The sequence below is a fragment of the Fukomys damarensis genome, unplaced genomic scaffold (genome assembly GCF_012274545.1).
Source record: "Fukomys damarensis isolate Sample0158 unplaced genomic scaffold, DMR_v1.0_HiC HiC_scaffold_38, whole genome shotgun sequence".
In the NCBI taxonomy this organism is placed as follows: domain Eukaryota; kingdom Metazoa; phylum Chordata; class Mammalia; order Rodentia; family Bathyergidae; genus Fukomys; species Fukomys damarensis.
In genome coordinates this window covers 24,615,324-24,634,947 of record NW_022900950.1, presented here as the reverse complement: position 1 = coordinate 24,634,947, position 19,624 = coordinate 24,615,324, and the positions used below count along the sequence as shown (strand labels likewise).

At 32.8% G+C, this 19,624-nt stretch overlaps 1 protein-coding gene across 1 annotated transcript in view; it reads left to right on the top strand.

Annotated features, from left to right (window-relative positions):
* Window positions 1–18,177, top strand: part of Pspc1 (paraspeckle component 1) — a 61,990-nt gene extending 43,813 nt beyond the window's left edge. Inside the window, exons 7-9 of the mRNA XM_010633815.2 lie at window positions 11,502–11,559; window positions 15,088–15,257; window positions 17,258–18,177. Coding sequence (XP_010632117.1) covers window positions 11,502–11,559; window positions 15,088–15,257; window positions 17,258–17,443 — 414 coding nt within the window. The 3' untranslated portion in view covers window positions 17,444–18,177. The remainder of the gene's footprint in view (window positions 1–11,501; window positions 11,560–15,087; window positions 15,258–17,257) is intronic.
* Window positions 18,178–19,624: the final 1,447 nt, after the last annotated feature.

Sequence of the window (19,624 nt, the reverse complement as noted above, 5' to 3'; positions counted from 1 at the left end):
AGGGGAAAATTTTTTTTTTTTTTTTTTTTTTTTTTTTTTTTTTTTTTTTTTTTTTTTTTTTTTTTTTTTTTTTGGCTAGATCTAGCAATTCTAATTTCAGACGTGTGGAATTTTAAAAAGTGCCTAACGCCCACAGATATTTTGATTCAACAGGTCTATGTTGGAGACTTAGTCATTTTCCTCATATCTGGGATAAAATACCTAACACCTGCAATTTAAAGGACGAGTAGTTTATATTGACTCATCTTTTCAGTCCGTAGTTGGCTGGTGGAAGGGCTTGCCAGAGAGGAAAGCTGTTCACATCGTGGCAACCAGGAAGCAGAAAGCAGAGAGAAACTGGGGAGACAGTTAAATCCCACTACCTAATGCCCAAATCACCCACCTCCTCTGACCACACCCCACTCCTACATTATGTTAGCTATAGGCCCCCATGACTCAGTCACCTTTAAAAGCTCTGCATTTGTGCTCATGAGGCTCTTGGGGAACATCTAGATAGAACCCATAACAGAGACATAGGTCTGCATTTTAAAAAGCTGTACACTATACTCATTCTTTTTATTAGAAGAAGGTTGAAAATCTCTTGCCCTATGTTGGAATATGAATTGTAGTAGTTGAAGTTTTCATGGATTGTGGGGTTATAAGTGAAGAGTGGCTACGGTGCAGCATAAGGGTTTAGTATTTCTACAGAACACAATTTAAATGGCATTAACGCACTATATGAATAGTGCCCTGTAGATTTGAGTTGAACTTTCAGACTTTGTATCAGGGGATATTGTCTGAAATGATGCATTAAGTTTTAGTCTTTTTATTATTTTATCTAGACCAATTGTGTGCCAACTCAGTTCATATGCCACCTTTTTTGTAGCTAGAATTTTATTGGAACACTGTGTTTCTTTTGTTTGTTAATGGCTTCTTTGCCTTACAGAAACTGAGTTGAGTAGTTGTAATACAGCTGTATGGACTGCAAAGGCTATTTACTCTCTGATCCTTTTACTGGACGTGTTTGCTGACCCCTGATCCAGAGCCAGTTTGAATATTGGAGTGGGAATCCATAAAATGGAATCATGTAACCAAACTCATAGAGTATGAAATATAATGCAAATTAATTAATTTGTGTTTTCTTTTCAGTGTTTTTAGAAGGCTCACTGAGCAGACCACCTCATATCCTAGATCCAGGTTTCCCGAGGAATCCAAATTAGTGTCCTGAAGGTTCATTGATAGTTTTGGTTCTAGAGCAGAGCAAAAGTTATGGAAGAACTGGTAAAGTGTTACTCTCCCACATTGCTTCCTTGGAGTTTCTGAGTCAGTTTAGTTTTAGTCAATACAAGTATAAAACTTTATTGTTTCAAATGTTAACTGCGATTGATTAGTGGTGTCAAATTTGGACTTTTATTTAATCAGCCATTTCTTTATGTTAGTCTCTTCCTGTTTCCTGTTTCCCTCACTCCTTGAATTTAATTGTACCTTCTTCTGATGTGACATATATAAAACTCAAAATAGAAACTCTAGTCAATTATAAAATTTTATTAAATAATGCAGACAAATGAGCCCTGTTGTTTCTTACTAATAAGTAGTAGAAATATATTTTCTCAAATGGTTGTAAATTTTTGGATGCAATTTTTGGTTTCCACTTTGACCATCCTTCTTTTACTGTAAGTTATTTAGCTCTAACAAGTAATTTGTCTTGCACTAGAAGATCTTGGAGGGGTGGGGAGTCTAAAACACCTGAAGCATTCAAATAAATGACATTTTTCAAGATATTTTTATGGCATCTTCATCATCCGGTGGGAATAATTGACGAATTACATTCTGTGGAATTTGTTGGTAGGTTTATGTGTGATCTACTGAGCACTTACTGTATATTTCTGGCATACTGTCCTGTGGGTTTAGACATGATGAAAATCAGAATGGATAATAGCAGTAATATTGCAGTGGTCTCGGTGTACTATTATGACCAGTTTTCATTAATGCATTTTTATTTATTCGCTAAAATAATTGATTACTTCAAGCCGAGGAGTTTTCTGAATATTTGGGGTGGTACATAATTTCAACTTGACTTAGAATTTTATAGTTTTTGAAAACAAGAAAATATAAATTTGCAGTGTCTGTATATGTCTATTCAAAATCTTTAGGACTTTGATGTTTTGTCAGTTTTCACTAGGTGAATTTTTTTATCACTTCTCAAAAAATTATTTAAAAATTACAGTAATATCTAATGAGAAACCTTAAATTTTTCTTCAAATTGAGACAAAATGAATTGGATAATATTTAAAAACTTTTAATAACAGGCACAAAATGGGCTTTGTTAGGTGAACCAAGACATATGATCACCTTAGTCATGTTATGATTCTATATAGTGGTGTTGTAGGTGCAATGGTATATGCCTGTAATCCCAGCACTCAGGAGTCCGAGGCAGGAGGATCCCTAACAAGTTCAATTGCCAGAAGTTCACTGGCCTAATAATGATGAGTTCAAGGTCAGCCTGAACTGCATAGTGAGACTGTCTCAAAATGAAAATAAATAGTGGTACCTTTCTTTGCTCTGTCATTTATATGGATGGAAATAATTACTGTCTCTTATATTTTAAACACCCTTTTATGAGCAGACACTTTATTATACTTGATTCTTTCTGTGCCATTTTAGATGACGAGAGGTTCATAATCCAGAAAATTTTCCATCTTTTCCTCCTAGAGAAAGTCTGTACAGAGTGAGTTCATATATTACCTCTGACTCCTCATTCTGGCTGTGATTCTTTTCTCCTTTTTTTTAGTATCGGGGATTGAACTCGGTTCTTGTGCTTGCAAGGCAGGCCACCGAACCGCTGAGCTAAATCCCTGGTGATCCTTTTCATTTTTAATCGTTCATTCTTTCATTCATTTATTATTTTAAAATATCATTTTGTGTTTTTTTTTTACTTTGTTATGTTTTTTGAGATTAGAAATTACCGATTTGTCATAATACATACAATTATGGACATGTAAGCTGAGGTAATTAGTTGTTTGATATCTTATTTTTAAAATGCCAATGAAGCTTAATCATGGTTTTCAGTATTTTTCATGAATTACCATACATTAGACATAATAATGTCTCAGGTGTTAAACAGTTGATATTTTAAAAAACATTGGTTATCTTGAGGTACAACTACTGATGTATAGCTTTCATAATAGAATCATAATGAAAAGTAAATTTTTAAAAGCCAAATAACCAACAGTGTTTTGCAGTAAATTTAACTTTTCAGTATGTGGATCTCACTTGAATATCCCTTCACTCTTAGACTGACAGGAAGACTTGGAGAATTCTATTTAGGAAGAAAAATCTGTTCAGTTTCCTCTTATCAAAACAGTGCTGAGCACTTTAGAAGACACAGGATGTTAGGAGGATTTTAGATGCTAAATACTTACACAGAAAATGTTACTTGAGAGTTTAGAAAATTTTTCTGCTGTGGAGTGTTGTGTTATCTAATAGTCCTGGCACTACTGTGGAATTTACTTTGGTATTTCCTTATTTTTAACTGATACAAATGGTTTATTATTCTGTGTTGTAGGTATCTCATGTCTTTTTTGTTTGAAATGGTAAGTTCTCATAATATTTGGTTCAGAATGGTAAGCCTTGAGCCGGGGATTTAGCTCAACTGGCCCCAAGCCTGCCTTGAAAGCGTAATGTCCTGAGTTTGACACCTGATACAGGGGAGAGGGATATGGTAAGCTTTACTTTTAGCTAATGTTTTCTTTTTTTTTTGAGAAATTGAAGGAGAGTCAAGATTGGCAAATAAGCTAAACAAGTTTTTTTTTTAATGTTTAATACATGTAATTAAGACTTGTTTGAATTAATAAAAATTATAAAATAAAAACTTAATTTTGTTCTGCTCTATGACTAATTTATTGTATTTAGAGCTGCCCTAGAGGAAATATTTTATGTGATAATTATATCTTAAAATATTTTTAAGCCAGTCAGTACCTCACGTCTTCTATACTTGATTTTGAGGGCACAAAGCTCTATAGTATCACCTGAAATGTCTAAATTTCATGCTACATTGAATTAGGTAAGTGGTGTCATTATCCTTGTTTAATACTAGCTACTAGTGGGTTTATAAGCATGCTCTACCAATGAAATGAATTTTAATCTGTTGATACTTACCAACTTTCAGAGGCTTTTTAAAACTCCAAATAATAGGCTGAGGTATAGGTCAGTGGCACAATATTTGCAGAGTATTTTGCAAGGTCTGGGTTTAATCCTCAGTGTAAACATCAAAAAGGTAGTAATAAATTCAAATAACTGAAAGTATATTTATGAGTTTGCTTTTTTGTTTCATTTGGCATATTACTTCCTTTTTTTTTTTTTTTTTTTTTTTTTTTTTTTTTTGTTTTTTTTTTCTTTTTTTTTTTTTTTGTTTTTTTTTTCTTTTTTTTTTTTTTTGTTTTTTTTTTCTTTTTTTTTTTTTTTGTTTTTTTTTTCTTTTTTTTTTTTTTTGTTTTTTTTTTCTTTTTTTTTTTTTTTGTTTTTTTTTTCTTTTTTTTTTTTTTTGTTTTTTTTTTCTTTTTTTTTTTTTTTGTTTTTTTTTTCTTTTTTTTTTTTTTTTTTTTTTTTTTTTGGTACCAGGGATCAAACTTGGGACCTTGCACTTGCAAGACAGGCAGCAGAACCACTTAACTAAATCCTCAGTACATTACTTCCTTTTCTAAGGCCTAAGTTTTGTTTATAATAAAAAATATTTAAATAATTACTATATGTTGTATCAGTTGCTTTGAATTAAATACTTAGAAAAAATGTTTGTCGAAATGTGAAACTATTGGGATAATTTAACTAATGCCTATTGTCACAAACATAAGAGTCTATAATATATATGTACCTAACTCCTCATACCTTGCACCATGTATGCTTTGTTTTCTCATTCTACTTTTCTTTATCAGGGATTGAACTCATGCGCTTACAAGGTAGGCACAGTGCCACTGAGCTAAATCCCTGGCCCTCTACTACTTTCTTTTGATTTGACCAATTTGGAGTTGTGTCCTATGCCATTTTTATTTAGGTGTGTTTCATCTTTCATACTTTGGGCTTGGTCAGTTTTGATAATTTAATCTTCAAAGAAGATATATTAGGTAACGAGGTTATAAAGAAATATCACTGACAAGTATTATATTACCTTTGGTGGCATTTTATTATTAATGTTATGGTAATTTCATTTCTTTAGCAGTTTGGGAGAATAACTACATCTGAAGAATAGTTATTACCAATCAATTCTAGGTTATTTTATTTTTTAATTTTTTTGTACCGGGGATCAAACTCAGGACCTTGCACTTGTGAGTCAGGCTGCGGAACTACTGAGCTAAATCCCCAGCCCTATTCTAGGTTTTAAAAGCACCTCTTCAGAGAGAATTTGTCATGACAGTCAAAAGTAATAATCTTCAAAATATCCTCATTAAAATGCATTAAAATTCTCAGCTGTAAGTTTGTTTCAGAATTTATGTAGAATGTGTTCTCTTTTGTCTCTAATGTTAGGTTATATATTTAATTATATCTAATTTAACATTACCATAGTGTTCTGTGTAATAAAAAGTAGCCTTTAGTTTTGCTGAATATTCAGTTGAATTTGACAGGAACATCAGGATGGTTCTTTCACCTTTACCTCCACTAGACTTAAATATATTGTTGACAGCCTTGCCCTTCTAGCACAACCTGATCTGAGGCTTAAAAATTACAAAGGCTAAGAATGTAGATTTCCTGACTGACTTAACTAATTTACTGATTGAGTCGTACAAGGGACTGAATCCAGAGTTTTCATAGTAAGCTACGTCTCATACACACATTCACACAATACATATATGTACACAAACCCCTTTTTTAAAAAGCAGTTTTTTAATTTTAATAGAGGATCTCACTAAGTTGCAGACTGGGCTGGGACTTGTGATCTTTCTGCCCCAGCCTGTCATATAGCTGGGATTACAGGTGTGTGCCAACATGCCTGACTTGTTTGATTATTTTACTGTTTTGCTAATATATCCCACCCCTCACCTTTTCTTTGTGTGTATACCTGTTCTGGGGATTGAACCAAGGGCCTCATGGCTGCATAACACATGCTTTCTCTCTAACTTCTTTCCCCAGCCCTTTCCCTTGCTTCCTTCCTCCATCTCTCTATAGACTTTATTGTTTAGAGCAGTTTGAGATTCATAGCAAAACTGAGTGGAAAGTGTGGGAAATCTGTCCTACATATGCACAGCCTGTATCATTATCAAAATCATTGCTTTCATTCACGTGGCAGTACACCTTTAAGTTTCCCCATGTCTTTTTATGGCTCAGTATATCATTTCTTTTTAGCACTGAATAATACTCCTTTGTCTGGACATACAACAGTTTATTCATTTACCAAAAGACATCTTGATTATTCCCACATTTAGTAGCTACAAATAAAGTGCCATAAACATTCACGTGCAGTTTTTATTTGCACAGTTTTCAACTCCTTTGGTTAAGCAAGGAGCATGATGGTGGATCATATGGTAAGAATATATTTAGGTGTGTTTTTGCTTTTTTGTTTGTTTGTTTTGTGTTTTTGGGGTACCAGCGATTGAACTCAGGATCTCTTGTGCTTACAAGGCAGGCGACAGTACCACCGAGGTAAATCCCCAGCCCAGAATATGTTTAGTTTTATATGAAACTGCCAAGCCATCTACCGGAGTAGCTTTACCAGTTTGCATTTCAAGCAACAGTGAGTGAGAATTCCTTTTTTTGAAAGCTCTGAAATGTTCACCATCACTGTCTATATCCTTGCCATGACGTGGTGGTGTCTGTGTTTTGAATTTTGGCCATTGGAACAGTTGCATAATGATCCGCTTGTTTTAATTTACAATTCCTTAATGACAAGTGATAATAAAGTTCCATTTTAAGAATCAGAAAACAGAAGAGTTGTCATGGTGGCGTGTGCCTGTGATCCCAGCACTCAGGATGCTGAGGCAGGAGAATCCCCATGACTTTAAGGCCAACCTGGGCTGCATAGTGAGTTCAAAGCCAGCCTTGGATGGTGAATTTAGCTCAGTTGTTCCGCCACCTGCCTTGCAAGCACAAGGACCGGGGTTGAATACCTGGTACCAAAAAAAAACCAAAGCCAGCCTGAATGACATAGCGAGGCCCTATCTCGAAATGAAACCAAACAAATACAGTGTCAGAAAACTGAGTTATATTTCCTCCAATATTCATAGGAAATATTTTGAAATGTATAAAAATTTGAGGGAAAAAGACCTAGGAGATATATAGATAGGTAGGTGTAGATGTCTGTCTGTCTGTCTGTCTGTCTACAAATGTTTTCCCCTTTAGCAGTGTTATGTTACATTTTTTAAATTCTTTTTAATTACATCAATTAAAAATGTTAAGCTTTACAAGCTTTGTCCATTGTTCAGGTTGTAAATGCTGTTGATTTAAGCAAAATTTAGAGAAAAATGTGTAGTTGAAGATGGCTTTATATTTATACAAGTCTTTAATGATCCACTTTGATATAGATGGAGAAATGATATTATTTTTTGTGTTTTGTAAATTTGTTTATTGTTTTGCTCTTTAGGAGATAGTTGTTTCAACTGGCATGGTGGTGCACACCTGTAATTATAGCACATGGGAGGCTGAAGCAGGAGGATTGCCATGAGTTTGAGGCCAGCTGGGACTACAAAGTGAATTCTAGGCTATCCTGAACCTCATAGCGAGAAAAAAAAAACAACAAAAAAAAGTTGTCTTCCCTTATTGGCTTCTGCATTTCCATCTGTTGCAGAAAGACAGACTCCTTGATTAAAATCCATGAATAAGGGTCTGCATTACACTAAATGCATAAGAAAGAGAATAGTATATTAATAACCTTTTCAAATAATTGTAGATGTCATTTGATAAAGTGATAGTCTTTTAAAGTACTCTTGAATTAAATCCATTGGTTTGATTTGAATTTTGAGTGGATTTACTTATGCGTAATTTTGTGATATCATGTAATAATTTAAAAATGTTGCATCACTGACAAGTATATCATCCACTGTCAGTTTTATTATATAAAGTTTTAAAAATCACATTTCTTTTTCTTTTCCTTTCTTTGTGGTTCTTTTTGAGACATAGTTACACTGGGTTGCCTTTGTGGGATTCAGACTTATGATCCTCCTGTTTCAGCCTCCTGAGAGCTGGCATGCAGGCATGTGCCACCATACTTTCCTTGATAGCGCATTTTTTACTGTTACTAAAAATGTAAGCCAGGTAATGACTTCAGTAAGTAGACGGTGGTATTATCTCTATTTGGTAGTTGTTTTTTTTTAACCAACCATTGCCTTTGCCCTGTTGAATGAAGTGAATACAGTGTGATAAGATCATAGTTTTATATATTACATTGTTAAGTCTCAGTGTAAATTAAAATTGGGATAGTTTTGACTTTTCCATTTCCTGAAGGGGGCTTGTGGACTTTTAGTAGTCTGAACTGTCTATGAGAAGAACTCTGTCATAGTGGTGTGTGCTTTTATGCACGGTTCTGGCGATCAGCTATTCTTTGCTTCCTGTTTTGTTTATGAGTTAAATTTAAGTACAGTTGAATGACAAGATTTCTGGAATGTATATGTATAGTTCTTTTCATAGAAAACCACAGTCTTTTAAACACTGCAAGATTACAATCTGAACCTTTTGTTAGGCTTTTAATTCTAATTTTTAAAGAATGAAGGTAATTTGTGAAGATGGAAATAGGATGTTATAGCCCAGTCCGTTTAATTATTTATATAACTTTGAGTAAGTTATTTAATCTCTGTTCCTCAGTTTTTTTTGTTTTGTTTTGTTTTGTTTTTGGTGTTTGGGATGTTTTGTTTTGTTTTGTTTTGTTTCAAGGCAAGCACGGTGCCACGGATCTAAATCCCCAGCCGTCCTTCAGTTTTACCATCTCTAAAGTGGCATAAGAGTAAACCTCCTTTATAGGATTGAGTCAGTCATTTAAAACTGGGTTTTAAATCACAGCACTATGTATTGCATTGCAATATTTGACATGTTGGTGACAAATAACTAGTTTCAGCTTTAGCTGCATCTGTTAATTTGCGGTTAAAGTAATAAAGCATTGTTAAAATTTGTTTTAAAACAAGTCCTGATTTAAAATACGTTTTTTAAATGGAGGGCCTTTATATTGCTTTTGAGTGGTCACATGGTTGAGAACTTGTTTAAGTAATTCTTATTACTGATACATAAAAGAGAACTCCTGTCTTTCAGTTTATAAAATCACCTTAATAATCTTCCTCTTTTACATTTACTGGAAGTATGTAATACTAGATTTTTTTTACAAAATAACAGCAGTCTGAAGAAATGACTAGGAAGCTAAAAGGTCTGTCTCCTAAAAATGTGTCTCTTTAAGAGTAAAGTATAAAATAACATTTAGTAATTTTCTAAAATATGCTGTCAACATTACTAAATGAAGGTATATGTATGTTTGCTGAAGAATGCTACAACACTATGAATTTCATATTTTAATATAGTGATATGCTATATTATCATGGGATATTTTTATTATTCTATGTATGGAAAGATACTTTAGAGCTTGAGCCTGTTTATATCATGGCATCAGAAGGGAAGGTACTGTGACTGTATAATTGATCTTCAGTATGTTAATGTTTCCCAAGGAAAAAACCTCTTAATGGCAAAAATAGGTTTACAAATAATAATAAAGTACTATGTGAGTTTTAAAACTAAGCATTGTTACTTCCCAGTGACATTTAGAGCTGAAAAATAGATGATTTCTAATCCCTCTCCCCCCATAAATTATAGTGCTGTATAGTTTGTTAGGGTATGTGAAGGATATTTGAGAATTGGGGGTTTCAAGCAGTAAGATTATTCTTTATTAGTGATGAGACATTGTATCCCTATCCTCATAGTCAAGTGAAGTCTGAGAGGGAAAATGTAAATTAAACCCTGCCTCCCCAAAAGTCAACGTAAGAGCCTGTCTCAAAAAATAAATGAAGGACTGGAAATGAAACTCAGTGTGAAGGCCTTGGGTGCAGTCCAGATACATGGATGCATATATAGATAGATGGAGAGCAAAATTAGAAAGGGTAGAAGCAAAGCTTAGTAGTAGAGCTCTTCTATGCTGTGCTTGAGGCCCTAGATTCAATTCCTGGTAATGGAAGAAAAAAATCTTTTGATATCCAAGAGCTTTATGAGAGGAAAGAAACTTATTTTTAAGAAACTTTAAAAGTAGCATTTAGAAAGGTTTGGCGCTTAACATCTTGTAAATAATGTGACTAAACATTTTATTCATGATGTTTTTGTTTTTCTCAACTTCATATATTGCAGCATAGCTTTGTTAAAGTTTACCTTTTGATCATCTCCATTGAGTTTAAATGAGCAGTGTTCTTAAAATTTTTATAGAGCCATTTGTTGCTTTGTGATTATTATACAGTATTCTCATAGGCTTCTACTTAATTCTAGTTTCGTATGTACTTTTCACTTATTTTATATCATTAAATGGAATTTTAAATGAACATTTAGTTTTTAGTTAATTGCTTTTAAAAATAATTTTTACTTTCTTGAGATTTAAATATTGGTGCCTTTGTCTCAGAATATTACTTACGATTACTGTATTTTTAACACACAAGACTGGAAATGGTTATCAAATGAGAATTACGGTTTTAGGCAAGTATTGTACCAGCTGAGCTATGTTCTCACTTTTAGAATGTTATTTAGGGAATGGGGATGTAGGTCAGCTGCAGAGCAGTTGTCTACTATGTGCAAGACCATGAGTTCTATCCTTAGCACTGCATACATAGTTAAGTAAAGTAAGTAAATAAAAGTTACTTAGTAATTTCACCTATTTTTTTTTAAGTTAATGTAACTGTTGTTAATAAAGTACTTATTTTTAGGAAGTAGTTTCTATAATTAACTTTCCAAGTTTTAACATTTGAATGACCTTTTGTGCGATAGAAAACCTAGTAGTTCATTGTTTCAGAAACTAGCACACTTGCATTCAGTTTTTAGGTAGAAGCATCACTCAGCTTAAGAAAAGCAGAGTTATGTGAAGTTCAATAACTACTTCTGCAAAGTGACTTCTGTTATATAACTATAGTCTGAATGGAAGGGTACTTCAGTAAAAATGAAAGAATGAATTTCAATATTTGGTCAGTAAAAATTATGTGTGATTTTTACCTGTTCTAACACTTCACTGACCTAGGAGGAAGAATAATTTATACCAGTTATGTTGGATTTTCCTTTGAAGTCTTGGTATGTGTTTTTGGTAGAATAGAAACATTAAAAAATAATTTGTGGTAGATCTTATGTAATCTGGTTCATGGATAATCTTGCAATACAAACTGGTATTCTAAGCATTTATAGTGTATTAACTTTGGGAGACTGAAGTTCTATTCAGTGCTTCTGTTAAGTAAGTGATGTTGGAAATTTTCACATTTTTTAATGGAAAGTGATGTTGTAATTCACTTTTTTCTTTTTGATTTTAGATGGGAAATGTAAAGTCATAATATCGATAGGTTGACTGTGACAACTATGTTTACTTACAGAGAGAACAGGAAATGAGAATGGGTGATATGGGTCCCCGTGGAGCAATAAACATGGGAGGTAGGGATTTGAAGCAAAAGCCTTCTGTAACTTACTTGTAATTCTTTGGGATACTGTCAATGCCGTTTATAGGATCTGTATATCAATAAGAGACTTAAAATATGGAACCAATACTTGTGAAGGTGAAATCTCTTCTATTTATTAAAGTGAAATATAATTGTATTAAAAATACACACCAGGGAAGTAAATTTGAAAGCTATATGTTTTATACTTTTATAGTGTCAATGAAAGAAACTTCTAATACAGCCTGAAAGTAGTTGAGTCATTATATGATATAATTATATGATATGTATATAATATAATGTATTTTTGTAATCAGATTTTCTGCTTTTCACATTGGCTTTTTTACTTTGGAAAATGCTAGTTGTTTTTTTTAATTGAATTTATTGGTACATTTTAGGTAGACAGTACAGTTACATTCATTACTGGGATCTTGTACCTTTACATGCCAGGTCTTGGTTCTCATTTTTTCCCCTTGTCCCAACCCTCCCTTCACCCGCTAGTTTTTGATCAAGTGTTTTTAAATTTTTTGAGAACATTTAAAAAATTTCTGTTTCAAACTACTTTTTTTGTTCATGTTATTGAGTATTTAACATTTTGTTCTTAACCATAGTATTGTACATGGAAATGCACCGCCTAGAGTGATCTATATGACTTGAGGAAATGAAATATGCTTTGCTCATGTATATCATTAGGGTTCATGTGCAATTTTTGAGAAAGTGCCTGCATGAACAACTTTAATTTCCGTTGGCTTTTATAGTCAGATTATCAGCAAATTAGAATCAATAAGTAAAACAGTGGAGTAAGGGAATCATGGGTCCTCAGTTTGCAGTTTAAAGTGTCATACACTTAAACATTAGATAATGCATTAAACTTTCACATTAACTGGTCCTACAGTATAACCCAAATGTACACAGTATTTTGAAAATAACATTTCTGGAGCATCCTGTATATATGATGTGCTCAGTCATGTAGTACTTCTTCAGCTACATAGATATGAAATAAAATAAAAGATAGAATGAACATTTTCTATAATCAGTTTTTCTTCCTTAAATCTCTGATACCAGTTCTTTGATACTTTTTAATTACATAGTCTAAAATTGGTTCATTTTCTTATCTACCAGCGAGTAGTTATTAAGTATCTTTGGTATGTAAAGACTCCTGGAACATTTTCCTTGCCCATAATGAATTTAATCTTTCACATGGATACATGAAGTAATTATTCAAGCAAAAGTATAAATTCTAAAATATGAATCATAGTTGAATATATAATGATGTACCAGTGGTGGTTTATTTGTCTTTTTTGAGAGTAAATTCTGGTTTGCTATATAAAATATACTATGTGACTTTTTAAAGGACTATAGAAATGAGATTATTGTAGATTATAAGTAGTGTGAAAAACCATTGCAATCATTAGGTCATTAACATCAGAACCAGACTTTAAAATAGTGTAAAGCTTAAAACCATTTCTCATGGTCCAGAGAGATTGTGAAAGCATTCTCTTGAATAGCAGCTTTATAAGAATATGTGTTTACATACCCTATTTAGTTAGGAATTCAAGGGAATGTAAACATTTCATGACTAGAAAACTGACTGCACTTACATTTTCAACACTTTCCTGAAGTCTAATCCATTTAATATTCATTTCTTTAGTCTTTATTCAAGAGTAGACATACCTTAATGGTGTTTTGAAGTTATTCCAGTTGGGTTACTATTGAGTAGATAGAACTGATCTATCCTTTTAAGTTACATTGGTGGGATCAGGTGTGTAGCTCAGTGCTAAAGCTTGTGCTTAGTGGTTTTGCTTTGATCCCCAGCAGAAATACAAAAATAACAATTTCTATTGATGGAATATGGCAGTAGTGTTTCTGGTTCATCATTAGTGTGTATACTAAGTAAAACACAGATTATAAGCCAGATAATGGCAACGTTTCTTAGATCTTTATAGTTCTGTGGATAAAGATGTCAGTACTAAAAAAAAGGCTGATAATTGGGAATATCACTGACCCTTTTAAAATACGCATAGTTGTACATTAATGTAACAAGTTTACTGAAGAAGATTAGGGGAAAAATAATACTATTGATACTCTGTTTTTTGAGGGAAAGTTAAGGAAAGATGCCTGTTAGATGCTGCCTTCAATCCTACTTCTTTTCTAGATTATAGGAACCTGTTAAAGTGATAATATAACTGTCACAAGAGAATGGAAACGTTCTTGGATAAAGTACAGATTTATCCGCAAGAATATTTTGGGATTAAGGAAATTCCTTTGAATAATTGTTTGTTTTTTAGCTATTCCTTGGATAGGATGCTAGAGAGAGGTCAGTATCATTAGCTATTCTGAAGTGGATTTGAATTAAAATTTCAGCTCCTTCCAGTTTTTGAGAAATTGAATTCTGAGGGTCAGAAAATTGACCTACATGATGAAAAATACTAGGAAATAAGCTCTAAACTGGGCTAAATCTTTGTGCTGAATTTGTAGGACCAAGTAAGAGCACTCAAAAAATGAAATGAAAAACTTTTTGAGTAAGTATTCCAACTGAACCACTTTGGCAATTAGTATGAGTTAGCTGAATATCTTTTTTGATGAAAAAATTTGATCCAGGGCCGAGGATTTAGCTCAGTGGTTCTGCCACCTGCCTTGCAAGCCCAAGGACCCGAGTTGGATCCCCGATACCAAAAAAAGGTTTTTTGATCCATATCTGATTATCCTCATTTCCAGAATTGTGCATGTAAAAAAACATCTACTAGGTATTTTATTTCTATTTGGGTGCAGTTGTTTTTAAAACTAAGTTTTATCATGGTGAGTCATTTTTATTGGGAGAGTTTAGATTGCATATTTTTTTTGTGGACCTTGCATTTGCAAGGTAGATTGCATGTTTTAAAAAATAGTACTTTGTAATTTGGGAATGTACTTTGCAACTATATAAAAGCCAGGAGTTTTCTGCAGTGATCTTTGTAGAAAGTGATTTTCCCCCTTAACAACTTAGTGTCATTTACCTGGTACTATTTTTTAGTTATAATTAAGAAGACGGTTTTGAAGTGCTAATCCTCTTTTGTTCATTGAAACTAATACACTCAAAATTGCTGCTTAACCAAATTTTTGCCAGGTGTGAGTATTCATACTTCTAATCCCAACACCTGGCAGGCTGAGGCAGGAGGTTCACCTTGAATTAGATGCCAGCCTGAACTATATAGTGAGACCCTGTCTCAAACCAAAACCAAAACCAAAACAAAATTGTTGTGAGTAGGCTATAGTAAATAATACTAACTTTTAAAACTTTCAAATTGTTATATTCTCAGGTACCTTAAAATAATTGATAGTTGCCTCATTTGTGTATATATATTTTGGGGATGAAAATTATAGCATGTAGACAATGCTCTTGCACAGTAGAATATGTATCATTCTCTAGGAAGGAAAATGATTTTGATAAAAGTCTTGGGGTATAAGATCGTGTAAGTTATGTAAAGTTTTTAATGTTTACTAAACCTAAGATAGGACAGCTCTAAGTATAGATTGTTTTACATAGATGCGTTTAGCCCAGCACCTGCTGGTAACCAAGGTCCTCCTCCAATGATGGGTATGAATATGAACAACAGAGGAACTATACCTGGCCCACCAATGGGTCCTGGTCCTGCCATGGGACCAGAAGGAGCTGCAAATATGGGAACTCCAATGATGCCAGATAATGGAGCAGTGGTAATGTATCATAAACATTATTTTGATTATAATCAGTAATGTACACTTGTGCCCCAAAGATACCTTCACACTTAACATAATTTGGCATCATTTATTTTGGCAAGAGAAACAGCCAATGAAAGAAACGTAACTTTGTGAAGTTAATGTTTAGATTTATAAGACAATCTTTAATAGCCCAAGAGTTAGGAGTACTATCCAAATCATGGTCTTGTATCTCAGTATATAGAACATACTATGTTTTTACAGATTTTTTTTTTCAGTGCTTTAATTTGTAGCCACCATTTATTAGTGCTTACTGTAATGGTTGAATAGTTTATGTTTATGTTCTTTCTCTGTATGGACTACTTTGGTGGGGATAAAACTCCAGTATGTATGAAAACACAGTTTTCAATAACCATTTTTGCTAGACTGGTCACATGTCTTGATTTTAGAGTGTGTATTTTCACTGTAAAATACAGGGTTCTTTATATATGTATGTATGTATATATATATATCAGCCAGGCATGTTCTAATCTTATATTGCTGTTTCCACAGAATTACTTTTTATTTGTTACTAAATTTAGGTAACTTTTTTGCTTTGCTCTGAGAGTGTGAAGATATCTTTGGATGGGTTAAATATAAAAGGAAGGTTTTTCGGTTGTATTTTTATTATATATTCAATATGAGCAAGACTGATCCCTTTTATTACCCTTAAATGAGGCTTTATAATGGCGGAACATTTTCTCATGAGTTCGTCATTTTTCTAAATGACATTTAGAAAGAAAAATCTGTTGGCTGTATATTTTGAAAAAGCAGTTTGGTTTGAGCACTACCATATCAAATGTTTAATGTTACACTGCTGCTAAAGAAGAAAGACAGACACTATCAGTTATACTTAGATGTGCTATCAGTTGTAAATCTGCATTGATTTAGAAGACAATAAAAGTAAGACATTGTGGACTGAAGATTTAGCTCAGTGGTAAAACTTGCATCCACAGGGCCACAAAAAAAAAAAAAAGCAAGATGTGCATTTTAGAATTGAGGAATGCACTGTTTATTGTTTTAAATTTATTTACTTCACATAAAGTTTTTAAAATTAGGAAAATTTGATGTGCTAATACTTGGAATTTAAAAATGATAGTTTATTCAGCAAATTGAGGCAGTGTCAGCATCTACTATGAACAGATGGTACCTATTTTTTACAGTAAAATGTCAAAAAGCTCAAAAAAACATTAATTTGGTTAAGTTTTTCTTTAGCCTGTAACTTTTCTTTGAATAATATTGTTAACCTATTTTTATACTTCTTTCTCTGAAATTGTAAACTTTATTTAATTATTACTCCTGGGGCTTTTTTGCACTTACATTTTACTATTGTACTTAAGGAATTCTGTTCAAACCTTGAGCGTATTATTATATAAGTCATTATTGTGAAGTTTCCAAGATACCAGGTTTTGATATTTAATTATGCAATTTGTAGTACATATTAGTCAACATTTAAACTTTCCTAATACTAGTCTTTCAGTATAAACAACTTACAAGATTTCCTATTAAAATCGTATTTGCTTATGTTTAGACTATTGTTTCATGTGTTTTCTTTTTTAGAATGTTTGCTTCGTATAATAGAATGTGATGCTGCTCCCCAGTTTTATTTTTCTCATTTTTAGTAAAAAGTATCTTCGACCCCATAGTTTATGTAATATAAACTTTTAAAAAAGGATCAGAACAGTAATATAATACTAATTAGGCTTAAGATGGCATTTGTTTATATCATACAGTCAGTTCTTTTTTCATGAAATTGGGGCATAGCATTAGCAATATGTAAATCTTCAGATGCTGCTTTTTTATTTTTAAACATAGTAACTAATTAAATTGCTCCTTTCTTCCTTCTATGTGTGATCCTGATTCTGCTGGACTTTCTGCTGAACTTCATGACACCACCACTTGGGATTTTGCCAATTTTTCTTGTCACTTATATTTGGCGTGTTCCAAATGGACTTCATGTTTGTTATGTGGTATTCTAGCACAATGATAGATTTTCCCAAGGACCACCCTCCCAGATGGGCTCTCCTATGGGGAGTAGAGCAAGTTCTGAGACCCCTCAAGCACCGATGACTGGTGTGGGTCCCGTGAGTGGTGGTCCTGGTGGCTTTGGTAGAGGCAGTCAAGGGGGAACCTTCGAAGGTCCTAATAAGCGTCGTAGATATTAAACATTCTTTTGTTCCTGACTCCCTAGAAACAAAATTCAGTGGTATGCCTTTACACTTTTACTTGTTACCTGGAAGAAATGGTTTTATTGTTAATGTATGTGTAGACTGAAAACTCTTTCTTTTGTAAAAATTGAGGTTTTGTATTTTTCTTTATTCGTAAGCTTTGTAGATTAGAATGGTAGTGATGATACACATCATTGTGAATGTTAAAATATGTTTGTGACTTTAGCTGACTATAGCTATGCCATAGTACTGTGAAATCTATGTAGTTACTTTATCTCAATAAAGAAATCATTTTGAGTAATTTAAGATGTTATTAGTGGTATTCTCTTATGGTTTTACTAAGCTTTGCTGTAACAGTGATTCCTTGGTTGCTTTAACTAATCCCAGCCATTTAAAAATGCAAAAATGATTTTGCTCTTTTTGTGCAAGTAGCTCTGAAGTTAGAAACTTAGTGAAAGCTAATGTCAATACAGATACGTGGATTAGTATATTTGGGGGTGGGAGTGCATGGGAGTTTAATTTGTGTAACCCATTGATGTTCTGTGAAATTGGAGTTGCTGCCTACATTTCATAAAGATTCTGAATATTCAGATATTCTGAAAAGGAAGGGTATCTTTGTCCTGTGCTGCTTTTCCAAATAAATCTTTTGAATCTTGAAAAAACTGTTTGAAGGCAAATCTCTTTTGCTTATAAAATATCTAGTTTGTAATTTTATCTACCAACATTTATTTGGTGCCAATATCTAGTTTTCATCTCAATTATTATACAATTAGTGTTGAAAAAAAATTTTTTTGAAAGAAACTACTGTTGGATTGGTGGTTATGGAAGATTTACTGGGTGGCTCATGGTTAATTAGGCGCTTCTTGAGAATGTTGATTTCTAATAGTATTAAAAGGATAGCATGATTCTGCAGTGTTGAAAATATTTCTCTGTAGTTGTAATTCTCTCCAGTAAAATCTGTCTGATGATTAGGACTGTTTATAGTTGAAGTGTTGAATTTTAAAAGGGAGAGAAGCAACTTCAGAATGGAAGGGTCTTTGTAATCTGATTAGATTTCTGTTCTGTCCATTACCAATTTGCAATTGTAGTGCTTGGTTTCATGTTACAATGTTTCCCCTAAAAGTCATTGGTATGTTTCAAAATTCGTTGTGTGTGTTTGTTCAGAACTACATTAAAAATTACATTAAGAAATCTCAAATTTAACTTGTACTACAAAGCTAATTTACCAGCCAGTGATCATAGCAATTTTCACACATTTTGGTGCATTAATACATCATTCTTTTACCATCTTTCTGAAAAATACAGTGTTTTTAAGTAATTGTGTGTAAACAGTGCCTTTAATATATGCATGGTATCTATTTTTGGTGGAAAGAATATTTTTAAAAAATAGTTTTGGTTAATTAAAAATAAAAAGGAATTGTTTATAAAGCATAAATAAGATGCATTCTTCTCTACCTAAATTTTTCGTATGTATTGTTTGATACTATTTCTTTGATACTATATTGTATATGAAATTATATTCTAAAATTTGCAGTATTCACAAGCTTTGCTTTCAGTAATTCTTTGAAAACATGCAGATTGTAAAATGATAGTTAAAGACTATTCTCATTACATTTTTTTCATGAGTATAATGTGGGGATTTGGATTTGTTTTATGACATTCATTGGGGTGTGAAGAGTTTTAAAATCAAAATTTCTAAGCAATATTTACTGCATTTAAGTCTACTTTTTCCATCTATGTTTTATTTATTTAATACTCTGGTAATTTTTAGCATTGTATTTCATTCAAGGCTGAATTCAGATTGGCAGACACTTGATCCTTTGATGTTATTACCAAGCTACCTTTGGCCAAGGCTGTGAAATTCTGTATGATTCACTCAAGGACATTTGAAAGCCAGTGCACAGAGATGTATTAATCTCCTGAACATCCTAGTGTCCGGGCTCAACTCTGGCTCCAAGAACAGAGTTCTACACAGCTTTTCCCCTGCATCAAGAAAATTCTTGTTCCAGTACTTAACCAAGTTTATCATGGAAACAGTCAGCTTCTGAGTGACAGTCAAGTGGAGCATCTGTGAACTTCTAGTTACTCAGTTGTTAAGGGTTTTGTATAAATTTTTGTAGCTGGTTTATTCAATATTTTTCTTGTGAATTAGCATACCCATGAACATTGGTGTCCTTT